Source organism: Myodes glareolus, chromosome 25 (assembly GCF_982192425.1).
Source record: "Myodes glareolus chromosome 25, mMyoGla1.1, whole genome shotgun sequence".
Lineage (NCBI taxonomy): Eukaryota > Metazoa > Chordata > Mammalia > Rodentia > Cricetidae > Myodes > Myodes glareolus.
In genome coordinates this window covers 30,052,899-30,072,833 of record NC_142050.1, presented here as the reverse complement: position 1 = coordinate 30,072,833, position 19,935 = coordinate 30,052,899, and the positions used below count along the sequence as shown (strand labels likewise).

General features: G+C 48.6%; 1 protein-coding gene across 1 annotated transcript in view; it reads left to right on the top strand.

Moving 5' to 3' along the window:
* Plxna4 (plexin A4) overlaps positions 1-19,935 on the top strand; it is a 454,827-nt gene that overhangs the window by 389,110 nt on the left and 45,782 nt on the right. The window contains exons 14-21 of the mRNA XM_087901814.1: positions 1,782-1,899; positions 5,611-5,747; positions 6,831-6,995; positions 9,399-9,492; positions 9,870-10,109; positions 10,646-10,792; positions 11,399-11,633; positions 15,492-15,634. Of these exons, the coding sequence (XP_087757940.1) occupies positions 1,782-1,899; positions 5,611-5,747; positions 6,831-6,995; positions 9,399-9,492; positions 9,870-10,109; positions 10,646-10,792; positions 11,399-11,633; positions 15,492-15,634 (1,279 nt within the window). The remainder of the gene's footprint in view (positions 1-1,781; positions 1,900-5,610; positions 5,748-6,830; positions 6,996-9,398; positions 9,493-9,869; positions 10,110-10,645; positions 10,793-11,398; positions 11,634-15,491; positions 15,635-19,935) is intronic.

Here is a 19,935-nt window from a genome sequence, read left to right as displayed (position 1 = left end):
CTGAAAACCAAGTTAAAACGCAGGTAGCAAATGGACAATCAAGGAGAAAATAATTGCAGCGCTTACAACAAGTTAAACTATGCCTAGTCAAGAAGGTTTCACAGAAGGACAATTGATCAGCATAATAGAGAGAGGTCTTTAATAGAGATATTAAAAGAAGGCAGTATATAAATAAGGAAAGAACACATGAGCACATGTATCCTCTGTATTAACCACTGGACTTAACGTGATCTTTTCTGTAGTATATTGGAAAAACTTTCAATGGATTGTGTATATAGTCTTAGCTAAAGTAGTGGACTATTGATATAAATGCAGATTGGTACAGCTTTTAGTAAACATTATTGGGCCCTATTAATGTTAAATAAACTATTTAGTCAGTGCATTCCCTCCTGTGGAGTCTGTTCTAATAAACACATGATATTTAGGTATCTGTATGTTGCCTATTTGGCTGTTTTATTTGTTTGTTTGTTTGTTTGTTTGTTTTGAAGTAGGAGAAAGATCAGAATATTTACATGCCCATCAAGATAATAAGAAGATTATTACCAAAATGGTGGTCTAAACAAGCATATAATATTACAAAGCTGTTAGGAAGAATCAAGTAGATGCATGTAGAGGCTCGATGAAAACACATGAAATGTTGCTAAGTACAAACTGGTATTTGGAACAGCGCTTATGCTACATTTTATGTGCATCTTTTAAAAATATGTGTTTATGCATACAAATATATAAACTTGTACATAATCATAAATGTGTGTCTTAACATTCATGTTTTATACATGCATACAGAATATGTGTATATGTTTAAGTATATGTGCTTGTATGTAAATAGTATCTTCTTAGTACCCATAGGGGATGGGTTCTAAGACCTTCTGAAGATACCCAAATTTGTGATGCTCAGGTGACTTTTGTAAAATAGAAGAGTCCTTGCAGACAACCTGCGAACATCCTCGTGCATACATTAAATCCTCTCACCATTACTTGTACGTAATTCAACAGAAATGTTAGATGAATAGACATTTTGTTGTATTGTAAGTCTGGGCACTGGAGAGATTGCTCAGTGGTTAGGATCACTGGTTGCTCTTGCAGAGAACCCAAGTCGGTTCCCAGCACTGACCTGAAAACTTAAAATCATCTTTAACTCCAGTTCTAGGAGGTCTCATACCCTTTTCTTATTTCCATGGGAGCCAGGCATGTATGTGTTACACAGACATACATGTAGACATAAAGTCATACATATAAGATAAAAATAAGCATATCATTTTTAGAAAGAAAAAAGGGAGCTTGCACATAGACAATATAGATAGTAATCTGTTTTGTAGTAATTTTGATCTGTGGTTGGTTGAGTCCATAGTTTTGATTCCATGATGTTAAACATATACATATGTGGGCAAACTGCCTAACTTTTCTGTGTCTCAGTTTCTTCATTTGTGAGATGGGGAACACACACACACACACACACACACACACACACACACACGTACACATCTGTACTATATTATAATATAGTTACTATATTGTAACTATACCAATATACACACATGGAAGCATCTCCTCTCCTGGCATAAAACTTGGGACAGCTGGGAGCAGACACACATCACTGAGGCAGCCCAGATGCTTGGAGCAGGATCTCCCAGGAAGAGACTTGAGAGCCTAAGGTCAGATTCCAGATCTGGATCACTTGTTGAGCTCATGCAGATCAGCCAGCCTCTCTGGGCTTGCTGTGGGCCTAGGCCATGGTTGGGAGTCCTGTGGCTCACGAGTTCTCCCCTTTGTTCCTACAGGATCGTGTGTGAGATGGGAGAGGCCAAGCCCAGCCAGCACGCAGGCTTCGTGGAGATCTGTGTGGCTGTGTGCCGACCTGAGTTCATGGCCCGCTCCTCACAGCTCTATTATTTCATGGTGAGTCCTGGATGCCACTGGCCTACCTGGCTGCAGACGGCAGCAAATCTTATGGCTGCCAATGCAGAGCAGGGCCTCCACCCGTCACCTGTGTTCATGGGAACCCCATGTGAACAAAGTAGGAGCCTAGCCTGGTGCCCCAGAGACCTAGATCCAAATTCCGTGCCTCCTTGTATAACTTCAGGAAGTTGTTCCGGCCCTTGGGTCCCAGCGTCTCCTGTATGGTCAAGCAGCAGGGTGACTCCTGGGAATGGTGCCCAGACTCAGCCACTTCCTAAGCGGAAAAACTCAGACAAGCTGACCCACTTTTCTGTGCCTCAGTTCCTTCATTTGTAAAATGGGAATGATATCTGTGTGTCGTTCATGGGATGGTGACAATCACATCACCTTCATCTCATGTGGTGCCTTTTTCTACGTTAGTCACCCTCACCACTATGCCCCGCTATCTGCCCCTACCCCCTCTTAGACCTTATGCTAACCCACCCACCCACTGTCACCTCATGACCTTCTTTTCCTCCTTTTCGCCTGTCCCGGACCTAATCCCACCTATAGGCCTCCTCTATTTCCCTTGTCACATTCCAGCCCCACCTCCAGTCCCTCCAGTCCCCAGTCTTCTTCCCATACCTCACCCAGGCCTCACCCCAACCACTCAAGTCCCTCCTGAACCTTCCAGGCTTGCAAAGCAAAGCTGCCTGGCTCACAGCTGTGGGGAAGGGGGAGAAATCTCCCGGCCTCCATCCTTCCGTTTTCCACTTTAGATCTGCAGAGAGTCCACGTGGCTGACATTAGAAAGTCTTGCTCCTTTATCCCTCCCTCCCTCCCTCCTTCCTCCCTTCTGCTGCTTCTTCCTTCTTTCTGATGAGCGTTTTTCAGCTGGCATGGTTTTTATTTCTCCCCCCACCCAGGAAAACCCAGATAGGCCTGCAGGATTGTGTCTACCGTGGAGCAAGGTGTACTTGAATTTGGGTATTCAGGCAAAGTTTCCTGGAAGAAGCAGTGGGCAGTGGGTAGGCAGTGTGTGTCCAAGTGGGCCTCTGACTTCCATGAAGAACTTGCCTGGCCAGTGTTTTCCCTAGCATAAAACTGACCCATGGACTCACACCCAAAGACAGGAGTGGAGGTGGGAAAGAGGAGAGGGGAAGCAGTAGGAGTAAGTAAAGAGGCCATGAGAAATGATGGAAGTAATTGCCACAAGGCAAGCGCCCTGGTCACTTGCTCAATGAGCCATGTCACTCTACTAATTGAAGGGTCCTTCTAAGGAAATGGCCTGGTGCCACATATCCTCTAGGATAGACATTCAGGGACGAGGGATGTTGGGGACCCCAGCCCCTTCCTCTGCCCCATATTCACTTAGGGGTGGAATCTTGGAGGCTACATATGTCCCAGTGGAAATGAAAAGCAGAGGTCGCCATGAGTCCCACAGCGTCAAGGGAAATGACAGACTCACCTTCTGATCATGCGTCCGCGTAGCCTGGAGTCCTCATTGCCTTCCTCTCGGCTAGGAGGTTTGTGGGGAGAAGACACCTCTCCCATCTCCCATGGGGTTCTGGGATAGCTTTTCCCAGACTCCTCTGGGGGCTTCTAGAGCTCTGGGAAATGTTGGGAGCCCTTTCTTGGTGTCAGGATGAGTTCAGTGACCATCCAGAGTGATTTCCAGACCCTTAGGTCCTGGAACCAAGAGTTGGACAGACGTGGATAGCGGCAGAAGTAGGTAATTAGAAAATGACACTTTTCCGAGGGCAGAAGCTGTCTGGGACAGGGAGAAAGTTTACAAGCTGAGCCCGGAGCCCACTGTGTGACTTTTATGTCTCATTTCACAGGCTTTGGGGGCCATTTGGGCTTTCTCACATCTGCTCTGTTACATTTAATTCCTCTTCCAGTTTCGTGTATCTCAGGGGCTCAAGTCTCCACAGATGGAAGGAGGGGGTGTTAGTATTTTAATAGTGCACGGATCACCTACAGACATTAGTGCCCCTGTGCCTGTACTGGAGACTCCACAGTCTGAGTCACCCCCAGTTGCTGGTGTTTCCAGCCTTCGTCTTTGCTAACAGGTTTTTCTCCCTGACTAATTTTGCAGTCTTTCACATCCCAGGCTTTACCCTCCTGCTCCACTCTCCTGCTTCAGGGACAAACTTGGGTTTCCTTCCGTTTCTTCCCACAAATCAACCCAGGCTCTGATGCGTGGGTTAGTCACATGAATGTCAGAGCCCAGATCAGGCGCCTGGCCCGCCACCCTCTCTGTCCCAGGAGGTCTCCATGCTGGGAATGCTCCTTCTCCCTCTCCCTTCTTGTCTGTTCGTTCGTGGAGCCAAGTGAAGAGCTGGCAAATAATTCAGACTTTGATTTCCCGTGCAAACCCACCGTGAAATATTTATGAAGCATGACTTGAATAATTAATAGTTTCTCACAAGTCTAAAACATGTTTCCATAACACCCTCTCACACCCGAAGCAGACCTCTTCCAGCCGGTCCCCACATCAGCACCACTGCCACGAGGCAAGCACTGGTCCTTCCCAGGTTTTGACTCTGGATCTTCCCCATAGCCTGGCGTCACTGGACCCCAGCGGACAGACTCAGGGTGGAGGTATCATCAGTAGGGCCAAGTCACGCTTTGGAAATAGCTTATGACTATAGTTTATTGAACAAGAAAACCATTGTGGGCCCTGAAGATGACAATCACTTTCGGGCCCAGTTCCCAATTGTGTGACCAGAGGAGTTGACTATCTTGCCCAGAGTCACACAGTCACACAGCATGATACCAATAGCCAATACCTTGGCTGCTCAGTGACAAAGCCAGGACTTCAAACCTAGCCAAGGAACATAGAGTCAAGGTCAATGAGTGTCTCCAGGTGAATGCCACCATGTGCCCTTCTCTGGAGTGGGTTTGCTAGCCCCTAAAGGAGGGTAGGTGGGTTTGCTGGCCCCCAAAGGAGGCCTCCTGAGGGAGAGTACCCAGGGCCCTGTGAGCCCAGGGGGTTCAACCTCAACTCAGAGTTCTTTTAGGGGCTTTGGCTGGAGAAGAGAAAGAGAAATCTTCATTTAAATGCAGATACAGGCTTCTCACCTGGGACCAGGGAAAGTTTTTCCATTAAAATGCTAATGAAAGAACAAACTGCAACTTCAAATCCCCTGCTGTCTGGGGCTCTGCTCCCCCACCCCTACCCCAGCCCGCTGCTCACTTCCAGTCAGGGCAGGGGGCTTGACAGGCCTTGACAGTCTTCACAGGCCCCATGCTCCAGTCACTGGAGGGGTTCCCCAGAGAGACCTTTGGGAATGGCAGGTCTCCTTCTCTGTCTATTGAAGAAGTGACTGGAGACCAGAGCTGGCGTCAGGTCCCACCTGCAGTACTTTTTGTCCATGTGACCTTGGAGAACTTAGCTAAGCCCTCTGAATCCCATCCGTAAAATAGATAAGAGTAGCCATTTAAAAAAAAAATCACAGACTGGATAATTATAGATATACATATGTCTATATCACTAGAGATAAAGGCTGTCACGAAAAACAAAAATCCATACACAGCAGCTCTCGTGACCGCTATTATTCATGCAGAGATGGAAGCTCTGTTCACACAAGAATACAAAATGGCTTGCAGAGGTCACAGGAGCAGATGCTAGGTAACGGCTCTTCAGCAGGGCATGGGGCACTGCCTGAGGCCGGAACCAGCCTCCTCCACCTATCCCAGCATGCCTCAGTCCTCTTCTTTTCTACACAGACCCTGACTCTTGCAGACCTGAAGCCCAGTCGGGGACCCATGTCTGGGGGCACACAGGTCACCATCACAGGCACCAACTTGAATGCAGGCAGCAATGTGGTGGTGATGTTCGGGAACCAGCCATGCCTCTTCCACAGGTAACTCCGGGGCCCAGTGAGGGTCCAGACAGGTGAACCACCTGGGAGGGAAATGCGGGATCCCACAGAGATGAACAGAAACTGCCCCTTTCCCAGACTGACCTTTACAAGTCCCTCCAAAAGCCATCACTCTTTCTCTCTTTAGGGGAGGTTAGACCATCCTTCCCTGGAAAGTGGGGGAGGTGTCACGCTGCTGTCCACCATTCAGTCTGGTGTCCTAGTATGTAGGCTTTGCAGAGGATGAGGGTACCACCGAACATCCAGCTTAGGACCAGCAGCTGATGCCCCTTCAAGGGGCAGTGCCTCTCCTGCTGGGAGCTACCTAGGAGCACCCCATGTGCTGTAAGCAGGTGATGCCCGAAAGCCAAGGCTGAGCCAGCAAGGGCCAGAAGCCTTCCTTCCTCTGCCTAGCTGGGCTCTTCAGCCCAAAGGAATACACCTTACCTAGCCAGGAGTCTGGAATAAGGGCCACAGGGAGTCCATCCAAGGAGTGCTGTGGGAGATGTAACCAATCGGAGCCCAAGTCCCCAGAGACAGGTAGGTGTACTTAGAGTAGATTATGACAAGAACTGCAACAGATTCAGAGTCTTGCCTTCCTGCTCTCCGAGAAGCCATTACTCCGTGAGGGTGGTTAGGGTAACTTTGCTCAAAGCAGCTGCCATAGGGACTGAGACTCCTAAGAGGGCAGAGGCAGAGCTCAACCCCAGTGCAGCAGGCATGGTTAAAACTGGGCTCCGCACTCAGAGTTACCGGGAGGAGGTGGCAAGGGGCCGATTCCCGCCAAACTCTCTTCAGAGGATTCTCACCGCAGACAAACCGGGATGAGACATGGAGGGAAGAACCTCAGCAGACTTGCGTAGCTGGATATTTGCTAAAATTGGGCCGAGGGCTATGGTTAAGGGCAGTCCAAAGACCAGGCATCTTTGGAAACTGGACTCGACTTTTAAAAGGTTGGTCCTCGTCCATGGTTCGTGAGCTTTTATCTGTGACAGTGTCCACCCCATACTTCTGTGAAACCCGATGCATCAAGGAAGGGATTGATTGCCGCAACCCTGAAGGCCCATGCTCTGCCTTCCCATCCAGGCGCTCACCATCCTACATCATCTGTAACACCACCTCTTCTGATGAGGTGTTGGACATGAAAGTGACCGTGCAGGTGGACAGGGCCAGGATCCGACAGGACCTTGTCTTTCAGTATGTGGAGGATCCCACCATCGTGCGTATTGAGCCAGAGTGGAGCATTGTCAGGTAGGAGGACCCACCCCCTCAGCCTCCTCCCTGCCTCCAGGCTTCAGTTTCTCTTTCTCGGCTCTGCTGATGTGAGCCTATGATCCCAGTGGCCTGGAAGACTGAGGCCTTCGCCAGCCCTGTTACCTGCTTGCCTTTATTCCTCTCAAATAACAGACTCAGGCAGGCAGAGCCTGGCTCCTATTCCTCGCTGCTTCCCCAGCACCCAATACAAATGTACTAAGCAAAATGATGCAGGAGATGGAAGAGAACATTGTGACTCTGCTCTAGGGAGAACCCAGGAAAGGGGTCCAGCAGTTCAGTAGCTCACCCAGGGCAAGCCGTGGCTCCTCCTGGGCATCTAGCTTTGGAGGATTTTCCTGGGTACTGAGAGACTACGGGACCTCTATGGTGTAACAGTGTGGAGAAGGAGCTGTAGGCACCTGACAGTGTCCACTCTTCCAAGCCTGGAGGACTTTCTCGGAATGAGAAAGCCCCACAGAGGCTGTCCTTTCTGTGAGGGCCCCTGGAGATCACTGGGAAGCCACTGTTCTGGGCTGCATGGAAAATACAGCGAATACTTAGGGTCGGAAAGAACAGGCTTAGTCCCTGTTGCTTACCGGACAGATGATCCTAACAACACAGCACCTTATTGTCCACCTGTCCCTTGCTCAGTGCTCCCCACAGTCAGCTCCAGCCAGAAGGGGGTCCCGGGACTGGAGAAGTTTGTGAAAACATAATAAAGGTGTGTTCTGCCCTGGCTAAGGTAGGGTCAAGCCTAGTCTAGGGAGCTAAACTTAAACTAGGGACCCGAAGGCCATCTCTGACTGGTTGCCTGAATTTTTATAAATAAAATTTTATTGGCACAGGGCTCTACTCACTGGCTGTATTCTGTCCTCATGACTGCACAGAGTTGAGTAACTGTGACAGAGACCATATGGCCTGTGGAGCCTGAAATATTTACTGCCTGGCCCTTCACAGAAATAGTTAACCACCTTCTGCTTGAAGACCAGAGAGAACCAGCCTGACTGCTGGGTGAGAAAGGCCATTGGCTGTCCTTAGCTAAGACATGAAGGGGAAACAGCCTTTCAGAGCCATGTCAGGCCTTGGTCTCAGAGCCTGGTGATTCAGGGAGGTGGCACAGGCCTTTGTGACTCACTCAAGAAGCTAGGCAGTGATACTCAGGGACCTTCATGACCTTATTGAATTCGGTTTCCCTTCATGTTGTCTCAGAAATGAAGGTGGCATCTTCCTGGCACTCACCAGTACCCCGAGTCATGCCCCTGCCACGAGGGAGGTTGGACACATATTCTAGACTGCCAGCATTTTGCTTAGGTTAAAGAAATCTGAGGATGGGGTGGACTTTGCACAGTGTGTGGATTTGAGCTTCCTTTAAGTGTTCTTTGGGGACAATGATGGGATCATTTTCTACTGTGTGCAGAATTAGCAGCTTGGAAATCTGGGGGCAGGGAGGCTAGATACAGAAACTCACCTGGACTGTGCTGTGTATAGAAGGAATTCCACAGGTACACCTGGAAGTATATGTGTGCATGTGAGCTCATGAGTGCATGCAAGACACACTCAATGAGAGAGGAAAGTAATGGGAATTTAAAGATGGGAAAGTAGATAGATGGATAGAAACCCATGTAAGCACAGAGACTCCTAGCCACTAAGCTTAGAAGTGGTTTACCTACAATGCCCTACTTTAGACGGCAGGATGTTTGCCAATGACACTCAGTTGGCTAGCAATCAAGCCATTCCTTACTCTACTCCAAGAAGGACAAAGCCAAGCACAGGGCTGCCCATCCTCCCCACCAGGCTCTCAGTTTTCCTGGGCACAGAGCACAGGAAAGACCACACGGAGGTGAATCACCTGCGTCCACCTTATCTGTGTCCTGTGTCACTCCTGCAGGAGACTCTAGTCTCAGAGCAGGTCACACCCGTAATCCTGGAAGAGGTGTCTGGGCTTGGGCCATGGCTTTCATAGGTCTCAGCTAGACTGAAGCCACCAAGGAGGAAAAATGAAGCACAGTTGCCATGGAAAACAGACGTGTTTACACACAGGAACTTCTGCTGGGGACCATTATTGTAGAACATGACCAAAAGTGGCGAGGACCCGGGGAGGAGACTCAGGGTCAAACAGCAGCCTCCAGGCTAGGAGCCTCAGCAAACTAAGAGCCCCTGCTGTAACCTGGGCCTCCATGAGATGTGCGTGTTACAAACAGCTCAGCAAGGAGCAATATGGGTATTTGGTTCCCACTATCCTCTCTCTGGGCTTCTGAGGTACTTTTTCATTCTTGTCTCCAAGGACACAATTTGCTTCCTCATCCTTATTGTCATAGCTCACTCTGATAACCATTTTGTCATGGCCATTGCCTCTCCTATGGCTGTGGTTCACACTCTCTTCTCTTTCTTTCTGGGCAGTGGGAACACACCTATCGCTGTCTGGGGAACTCACCTGGACCTCATACAGAACCCCCAGATCCGTGCCAAGCATGGAGGGAAAGAACACATCAATGTGAGTCCCTTGGCAGGGCCTTGCCTGTATACAATGACTCATGGTGGCATGGGACACCTCCACATCCTGGGTTGGTGGGATAAGGGAGTTGGCATGACCATATGTCCAGCTTTGGGGGCTGTAGGCCTGAAAGACCAATCACTTCCACAGTTCACTGGGTTTCGTTCTTATCCTACCATCCTTACCCAGTTTAGGAAATACCTAGTCATTGTTATATTCACTCTGGGCAACGTCGGAGAGAGGGGACAGCTCCAGAGTGGGATCCGTGAGCAGCCAAGAGTGTGACCTGGTGCCGTCCTCCCCAGTAGCATATAAACCCCATGTAGCACCAATGGTACCCAGGAGGTATTTCTCACCGTCGCCTCTGACTCCTACAGATCTGCGAGGTCCTGAATGCTACTGAGATGACCTGCCAGGCTCCAGCCCTTGCCCTGGGTCCTGACCACCAGTCAGATCTCACTGAGAGGCCTGAAGAGTTTGGTTTCATCCTAGACAATGTCCAGTCTCTGCTCATTCTCAACAAGACCAACTTCACCTACTATCCTAACCCTGTGTTTGAGGCTTTCAGCCCCTCAGGAATCCTGGAGCTCAAGCCTGGCACCCCCATCATCCTAAAGGTAACCCAAATAAGTTTTCATAGCACAGTAATTATCCATTATTGATTTCTTACTGGGAGGAAGAGAGGATATGTAATGTATTAGTCTGTTTTCTGTTATTGTTATCACAATTGTAATGACAGTCTGTTTCTGTGATCACAAAACACTTGATGCTGGGTACTTATAGAGCAAAAAAAAAAAAACCGTCAACTCGCTCATTGTTCTAGAAAATGAAAGACCGGTAATAGTCTTGGTTCTCATAAAAACCTACGAGCAGGATCACATGTAACAAGGGAACCAGAGGGGACCTTTAAGATGTGGGGAAGTCATGATCTTCCATTAAGTCCCACATCTTAAAAGTCCCGTTTTCTCTTACAGTACTAGGGGACCAAATTCCTAACATAGCACATCTAACACATGTACCAGATCTTTGGACTTCCTACTGATGACGGCCTCTTTCCCAGTTCAACTGGCATAATGGTTAGGAAGTCATGGTAGAGACCAGCAGCTGAGGTCCTGACTCAGGGTTGGAAATGGGGGCTTTCCTGTCTGCTTAGGGCAAGAACCTGATCCCACCCGTGGCTGGAGGCAATGTGAAGCTGAACTACACCGTGCTGGTCGGGGAGAAACCGTGCACCGTGACAGTGTCCGATGTGCAGCTGCTCTGCGAGTCTCCCAACCTCATCGGCAGGCACAAAGTGATGGTGAGGCTCCTGGGATCCCATTGTGTGCAGATTGGGCTTGAGGGATGCTCGGTGGGAGTGGCTCGGCTGTAGCTAGGCTACTGGAGACTTCTACCCACTGTGAGCTTCCCTCCCAGCTCACCCAGCCCTGTTCCCATGTGCCTGTCCCACTAGCCAGCTTCTAGGGTATTGTCACTTCCTCTGCTCTGGTTGGTACAACAAGGGCAAATCATTAAACAGAGTGATGATCAATTGTCTGTTAGGGCCAAGAAGGCCTTTAAGGCAAGGATCGTCATTGGTGTAGGGTGGTCCATGATGCCATTTCTGTGTCTTGGTTCTCAACTTGATGGCAGGATGAGTCTCAGGGAAGTCTGTTGTTGGTGTTATGTCACTGTGTTTGCGCTGCAGCTGTGGGCTGTTCCCTTATGATGACTGTGTCCTCCTGAGTGAGAGGAGGGGTACACTTTCTAGCTGAAGGGTGGTCTCTGCTGCCCATGCTCTCTCTTCTATTTTTATGATGGGGTGTGTGTATGGGGGGGATTCTCACTGGTAATCACGTTTCCCTTCTGACTTAGAACTCTTCCCCAGTCTGCTCTGCTACCACCCCTCTCTGCTCTGTGTCCACAGGCACGGGTGGGTGGCATGGAGTATTCCCCTGGGATGGTGTACATTGCCCCAGACAGCCCGCTCAGCCTGCCCGCCATCATCAGCATCGCAGTGGCTGGTGGTCTCCTCATCATCTTCATTGTGGCCGTCCTCATCGCCTACAAACGCAAGTCCCGGGAGAGCGACCTCACACTGAAGCGGCTGCAGATGCAGATGGACAACCTTGAGTCCCGCGTGGCGCTGGAGTGCAAAGAAGGTATGAAGTGTCCCGGTGCTGGGGCCTGGTGTGGAGTCTGTGTGTGCACACATGTGTACCTGTCATATGCAGACATGCAGACTGGGCAGCAGTGGGTAGTATTAGAGGGTATGTATGCATGCAAACATATGTAAGTCAATATGTGTGTATACATATATACATATATGTATACATACATACACATACATATCTACATACATACATACATACATACATGCATACATACGTGCCTCTTTACAACACCAACAAACCTGGGCAGCATTTGACAGTGCTGAAGGCTATATATGTATCTGAAAGTACATTAGCCAGCTGGTGGAACTACAGTGGGTGGTAGTTATGTGTGTAAATATACACGTATGTTTGTGTCTTTCATTTACAGACCACCTAGCTAGGCTATAGCAGGCAGTGCTGGAGGTTGTGTGTATACATGTATGTACTTGTGTGAGTCAGGGTGGGTGTGGCTGTATATGTGTGTGCCTCCCATTCATAGGCCAGCAAACTGGGCTGCATTGGGTAACCTCACAGACCGGGTATCGACCTGCAGAACCTTTCTGCCAGTCTGAGCTTAGCCAGGGTCCCGGACCAAAAACCCTGTCTAGCAATCTACCTCTGGTTTTCTCCCTACTCCTGTCAGATATGCTACTGCGATCATCTATCCACTAAGAACACTGTCCAGACTCAGAACTCTGGTGGCAGGGGATGGGGGTAGGGAGTGACCAGTCTCCTCTAGGGAGGACCTGGGTTGTCTCCACATGATGCATGCAAGCAATCCTCAGTTCTCTTCTATCAGCGGGAAGGGAATTCTGTGGGGTTGATCCGTGATTTCAAAGGACGTGTGTTTCACAGCTCATTTTTGAAAAATGTACCCAAGCTACCATGAACAGAGATCAGCAGTGTCAATCCCAAGAAGGCAGCTTAGGTCGCAGACTCATAGAACCCCGGGACATCCTTCTGTAAGCCCACTCTGGGAGGAAGGAACTGAGTTATCTCTCAGTGGGTTGCATGTACCCAGTTAATCCAGCCCTGTACCTGGGCTCCAGCATCATAAAGGTTTCCACTGGCGAAGCTCCGCCTCTTTTGATGGGGGACAAGGCTCCAATGCATCTCGGCATCCTTCAGCTGTCATCCCGACATCTGCCTTGTGGGACTGTTAATTACTGCCTTTTATTATATTTACACTGCTTAATTTTTTTCTCCGCAATGTACTCTTCCCTCTAATTAGGTGTAGTGATTAGAATCTCTTTTATGTGTGGCAGGCGTGAGGCTTTGAATGTTGGAGGCACCGGGTGATTGAAAGGAAACTGCAGACCCATCAAACCTGACTCCCTCCTTTTCCTCCTGGCCAGTGAAGCAGCCCAATCAGAAGGAGGCAGCTGAAGGGAGTGGGGGCGGGGTGCCAAGCTCCTCTAGAAGCTACCTGGGGAAGAAAGGCTCAGCAGGCGGAAACCTGTGGAGTCCCAATGGGACCATGGCTTCTGGCTGGGGACACTTATGATACTGGATGGAAGAGGAGGCATCTTACTACAAAGGAGTTGACCATGGAGGCACTTTGCAGGATGCCAAGGCAACTTCTCTGTGTTTATGAGGCAGCTTGGGCTCAGAGCAAGAGTTTGTGTGGAGATTTCACTGTCAGCCAGGAAGTTACACCAGCGTAAACCTGAGCTTTGGATATATTGGCACACACGTGTGCAAGCGCACATTTCCATTCTGCATCCTCACTGACATGCTTGCACACTTTTATGTAAGTTAAAACAGGCAGACACTCAAACATGTGCACCCCACTTCTCTCCACTTACACACACACACACACACACACACACACACACACACACAGATATGTTCTTTATTCTGGATATGCACAAGTGTGTTGGTCAGTTTAGAACACTGTGATCGAATGACCCAACCAAACCAACTTAAAGGAGGGCGTCTTTTCTCACGGTTTCAGAAGGTTCATCCATCATGGAGTAGGCAAAGCATGGTAAGCAGAAAGGGACCCAGGCAATATATAGTCCTGAGGACAGCCCCACACTCCAGTGATCCCAGGCCTCACCTTCCATAAGTCAACGCCTTCCCAACAGCAACATCATATTATGAATCCATCAAAGGATGAGTCAATCTATCAGTAATTATTATCTCACTGTTTCTGACACACCCAGGGATAAGCTTCTCTAATCTCCTAGGTACTTCTTAGTCCACTCAAGCTAGCAATTAGGATCAGCCATCAGTACATGTTTATTAGGCTGTGGCGATGGTGCATGCCAAAGAGGTCTCCTGGCTCCCTTTAGGAACACGCAGTTGCTCGCATGCATTGGAGTGTGTTCAGCAGCATTCGAGCTTCTGCCTCTCACGTCACTGCTTGACAAGAACCCCAGCATCCATATAACAGAATGGGGAGCAAGGCCACTGGAAAGGGGGTACCAGAAAAGGCTGCGGTCTGCTAGTGTCCAGCTGAGCCCCCATCCTTACCAGCAAGCCTCTGGGCTCTCCTGGCATGGAGACTCATGGAAACCTACAGACCTCACGTCAGTTTACCATAACCACCAAAAGGGACAATGCAGGACCCTGTGTGCAGTTCAGGGTACTTGTATCATGTTTATATGTCATCATATCTCATTAGGTAATGGGCTTGCTCTTTGATGTCCCCAGAGCCCCTAGAGCTTCTGAGTCTTTTCTGAATCCACCAACTACTCTTTTTCCCTAGTCTTAAGTTTATGTAAATGAAAAATAAACATTGGTAGGCAACACTCACGACTTGTTCTTTGTCAGTGTGTGCCAATGCAATCTGTTCATGTGTGTGCATGTATGTGTATACATGCATGTATGCAGATGTGGGGGGGGGCGTACACAAAGGAGAATGCCATACTTTAGCAGGACTGACAGTTGCAGCTCTTAGGTAGCAAAGGATGGCCTCAGGGGGCATTGTGCCAGGATGGAGTATGCCAGCTTTGGCTCTGGGCTGTGCTGCATGCATGCCAGATTTTCCTAGGGGCCAGCTGGGGCCTTGTGACTGTATCCATCTGGAAGTCTGAGCTGCCCTCACAGACAATTATAACCCACCAGACAGCATTGTGCTGAGGCAGGAAGGTCAAAGGTGTGCCTTCATATTTATGCAGAAGAAATAGGTTAGAGTGGCAGACCCTCTGCCCAAGCCTTGTTTGGTTTCTGAGAACTACACGATCTAGAATTGGATGCTCAAACTCTTTTTTTTTTTTTTATTGAAAGAAACTTTGCCAAGAAAACTCAGTTCTAAGTGCAGCACTAGGCATAGGTTCATCTCTCTGCCTGTCCCCTCTGTTCTCCTGCCGTTTCATATTTCCCTTCCCAACAGACTTTACAAACCAGAGCCCTTTCTCTTTTGATCCCTATAGCATTAGGTCTGAGGGTAGCTTTCCATCCCTTTGCTGTTTGAAAGACTTGAGGCTCCAGACCAGCTTTCTCCCACGCTGATGCAATCTAGCTCCATCATTCTTACATGCACAGGTCCCTAGATCACACCCCCAGGAACCTGGCTGAGGGGTCTGAGCATTCTTTGAGAGGTAACTCTCAAGCTGGCCCCCATCTACTGGCCCCAGCATCTCACAAGATTCTCAGCTGTTTTTCTTCAGGCTTTGCCCACTTTGTTCTTTAAACCAGGGTCTGTCACTGACCTGGAGTTCTCCACCTGGGGTAGCCTAGCTGGCTAGTGAGTACCAGGATCCTCCTGTCTCTGTGGCCTGAATGATAGGATTACAGGTGTGTACCACCATGCCCAGGAATTTTTTTTTTTGAGTTCAAAGTCAGGTCTTCATATTTGCAAGGCAAGCATGTTACCTAGTGAGCTGTCATCCCAGGCCCCTCATGGACTTCTCGTTGTGCCAGCTTTTGCAGAACTGCAGACAGATATCCATGAGCTCACCAGTGACCTGGACGGAGCTGGAATTCCCTTCCTGGACTACAGGACCTACACGATGCGGGTGCTGTTCCCAGGGATTGAAGACCATCCTGTGCTAAGGGACCTTGAGGTAAGAATCAGTGCCCACCCCCACACTAGTGTTACAGCAGGAAACCCAGCATCCTGATTCAGAACTGAGAAAACTGAGGTCAGGAAGATATCACATTTTGCCGTATATGGTCCCCAGCCAGTTCCTTGGTAAGATGGGGTCAAAACAGAACACAGGTTTTAGTGGAGCTTTGAGTCTTAGGTGTTCATAGAGCCCTTACAGGATTGAATGAATAGAGAGAACCTTCTTCCAAGAAAAACTATACATGTATGTCTTAGATACTTTTCTACTGAGTGGTGAGATACCCTGACCAAGGTGACTTCCAGAAGAAAGAGTTTATTGGAGCTCACAGTTTTAGAAGGTGGGTGAGTCCATGAGCATCATGATGAGGAACATGGCAGCAAACAGGCAGGCATGGTGCAAAGCGTTAGCTGAAAGTTTACATCTTTAGGCAACAACCTTAAAACAGAGAGATCGAGCTGGAAATGACACAGGCTTTTGAAACCTCTAAGCCCACCCACACCACCACACCTCCTCCAACGGGGCCATATTTTGTGAACAGTGCCATCAACTGGGGACCAAGCATTTACATATATGATCCTATGTGAACCGTTCTCATTCAAACCAATCTAATGTAGACACAACCAAATATTATGTCAGATAAGCAAGGACAGTTAGGACTTAGGTTTAGTAAACCACAGTATAAAGGATTTTGCTTATTGGTACTCAATGAGTGTATAAGGGATTTTACCGTTTGACGCTTCCATTGGGAAAGACAAGTGATACACGAGGAAGGGAGGTGGAAATGGGAATGATAAAAACCCCACTGTTGTACTGCTATCTTTTGAAAATGTTACCCCATATACTGTCTAGCGTGCTATCTCACTTATGCATATATTTATATTACACTCTATTCTGAAAGGGCTTTAGAACGGCTTACCAAGATAAATAGCAGGGGAAAGTGAAGAATGAGGAATGAGGAAAGCAGGGGAAAATAGGAATCTGGAGGGATGATCATTAGAAGCTGTGAGCCCTTAAAATCCTTACTCAGTCTTAAGTAGTCTTTATGCATCCAGCCATCTACACTCCCAGGACAAGAAGATTAAACCCATTTTAAAGGTGAGCAAAGTAAGAGGGCAGAGAAGCCCGGTGAGTGACTAGTGCACACAGTTGCTGGGGGCTGAGCCAGGAGCAGTCAAGGCTGCCAGACTTCATGTGTCTTCTGGCTGTGAGGCTGTGTGTCACAACTCTGGATGGCCTTCAGCTCTGCTTGCCTATCGGGAGGAAGCAGAATCTACAGATGAAGCAACAATGGAAAGTAAGATGCAAGCCCATGTGTGCACACAATTGTCCACACAAGGAAAACAGACCCTGTGCTCAGTGTTGGAGACATTGATGTTGGAGGAAGTGTCCACATGGGGTCTCCTTAGTTGCAGCAGGCTGTGCACCATGGCAACACATGCTGCTCATTCACAGTCATGCTTACAGTACTGCATTTCTCCATGGTTGTTCATTGGATGATGCAAAAACATGCATGCATACATGCATGCAGGTGTGCATGCATGTACACGCACACATGCATGTATGTTTGTATATGCAATTTTGTAATGAGAAAATGAGTGTTTCTGTCTTAGAGATAGTCTCCTTGCCCCTCCGACTGATAGACACTACTAAGCACTTTCTGGCCTTTTCTCTGGCCGTGAGCCTCTAGTCTCTGTCAATGTGTGTGTGTGTGTGTGTGTGTGTTTATACATGTGTCATATATTTATGCACAAAGATACTAGGAATCTCAGAACACTCACCCCATCCATTGCCTTCTTTGGACTCATCTGTGCTCCTCCCCCTTCTACTGTTTTCCTTGTCTTTCATCGTTTCTCAGCCTCACTTTAATTTTCACCCAGATGCTAGACTTCTCAGGACATAAAAGAGTTCATGAGTTTCTAGCTCAGAGAAGAAGTTGTGTGTGGGGTGGGGGGAGGTAAGCAGATAGGTCATTGTCTGTGTGTGTGAGTTGCTGGTGTAGAGACTATGTGCTTTGCTGTCATGATCTGAGGTGGGGACCCTGGCATAGCGTAGCAGTGCAGGAAACATATGAGTGAAAAATTATCTGTCTGTCTGTCTGTCTGTCTGTCTGTCTGTCTGTCTGTACTAGAGAGGACACAGCAGTCCCAGCAAGGGCAGTAATAGCCTGTCTGTGGACATCAGAAGAAAAAACCTAAGAATTCAACCAGGCTAGGTATATAGTTATTTTCCCCATTTCACTAGTTCAAAATCCCGTCTGCACAAGCATATAACTTTTGAATGGGGTTTTCTATGCCCTTGTCAAAATTGGGCCCAGAAATCAGCTATGCCACGCCTACATTATGGGGTTGTGGACTTTATGTGGTCTTATTGGACTAATATTTGTTCGTTTCCAACTTATTCTTGCTATGGAATGTTCTTCCTTGGTGCTCTGGGTGTGGAGATACCCCATTTATGAAAGTTGTGTTTCCCTGCCATTTCATCTTCATGGCCACATGGCCCCAAAGGAAGGTATAAAGGGAGCCTGAACTCCTGCTTTGGAGGTCACTAGGTCACATGGGGCAAGGGAGGCACTTGAGGAAGAGACTTTCCTGGCCCTAGTCACATACCCGCACTTTAAAAACACAAAGAACTACCAACCACTCACTCCCAGTTTCGACCCATCACTGGCTCCTAAATTCTAACCTATTGGGTTACAATTAAAATTTACTATCCAGTTTTATAGGTGCAGAATTCAACTAAAGTGGAGAACCATCTGGGTAATAAAGAGCATTTGGTTTCAGAGTGACTTTGGCCAGGGGTGGGGAGGAGCGGCAGAGTATGAGAATGGTGGTTCTGGATACCCTTTCCCAAGATGCTTCACTTCCATCTCCACTCTCTATCAAACGGGGAGAAAATGTCCACCTCCAGCTCCAGGACAGAGAGGGATGCATGTTAGACGTCTAGAAACTCCTGGCAAACAGAGACCAGAAAACAGCAGCCCAGGACATGCAGAGACAGATAGTAAAACCACTGCTGATTCTACGCACAGGCGGCGTGCCAAGTACTTCACACACATTATCTCATTTAATGTTCATAAAACATTATGACACAGGCCCTCATATTCCCATTTTGTAGATGAGGCAGTAGACTGGAGGGGTTGGAGTTCTCTTCCACACACATTTCCTATGCTCTCTGATTCCAGAGCCCAGGCTCCTGACCGTGGTATCTTTTCTGCAAGAGGCTAGCCAAAAACTGTCCTGCCCTGGACCCTAGTTGCTTGCTGGCCATGGGCATATGAATTTTTTAAGGTGCAAGAGAAGCCCACACAGTAGCTTCAGAGCGGGTCTTCATGGTGTGGAGTGTCATGGAGTTGGCACCGTGTCCTCTCTGTATGCTGCTCTGCCAAACCTACTCATGATTACCTCTCCCTATGACGGACAGTCTGAGCAGCTGGGTGCCTGTGGCTGGGAAATCTGCAGGGAGAAGCTTGCGTTAGCTTTGAGATAGCCCTTGAATCCAGGAGTGGGATAGACATGGTGGCGGGTGGGGAGAGTGGGTTGGAAAGTCCAGCACTGCCCTTTAGTAGTAGGGTGGCCTGGGACAAGTGTGGTAATTTCTCTAAGATGCTGAGAAGACCACAGCTGTCCTGTGTAGGATCGTTAAGAATGCCCACAATGTGTGCAGGGCACACAGGGCCCAGTAAACACTAGGATCTGCCATAGTTAGATCAAGTAACAGAGGAGTCACGCTGAGGAGAACAGAGAGGAGAGGACGCAAAGCATGACCACGTGTGTGAGGGGGCAATCACAGTTTTAGGGGAACAGTCAGGAGGAAGCAGACAGGAAGATGAATGCCTGGGCTGTGGTAGAGTGAGGCTGCCATGGATCCGCTGCTCGTACTGCATCCGTCCACTGTGGGTCTGGGAACCAAAGGAGCCGGGTATAAGGTAAACCAAGGCTGGGCCCTCTTGTGACAATGAGGGACTCAGGTGGGCGGCGCTATGATGAGGGACTAGATGAGCTGCCAGGTTGTCCTAGCTGGTACCTACTGTACCCGTCTTGGATCTGTCGTTCTCTCTTCTCTGTCTGAGAACTGGCCTTCCAAGTACTAGTGCTGTGGTCAGAGGATGATACAGGACTGGTTCTGGGAGCACACATGCTTCCTCTGAGATTCCAGAGCCATCAGAATGATCTGCTGTCAGGAAAGCTCACATAAGACCCCCTTCTATGCAGAATAGAATAGAGGACCGGTGTGCCCTCTGCAGAGGAACTGGGGACTTGGAAGTGGCCTCTAGCTGACATCAGCCTGAATCCAGAACA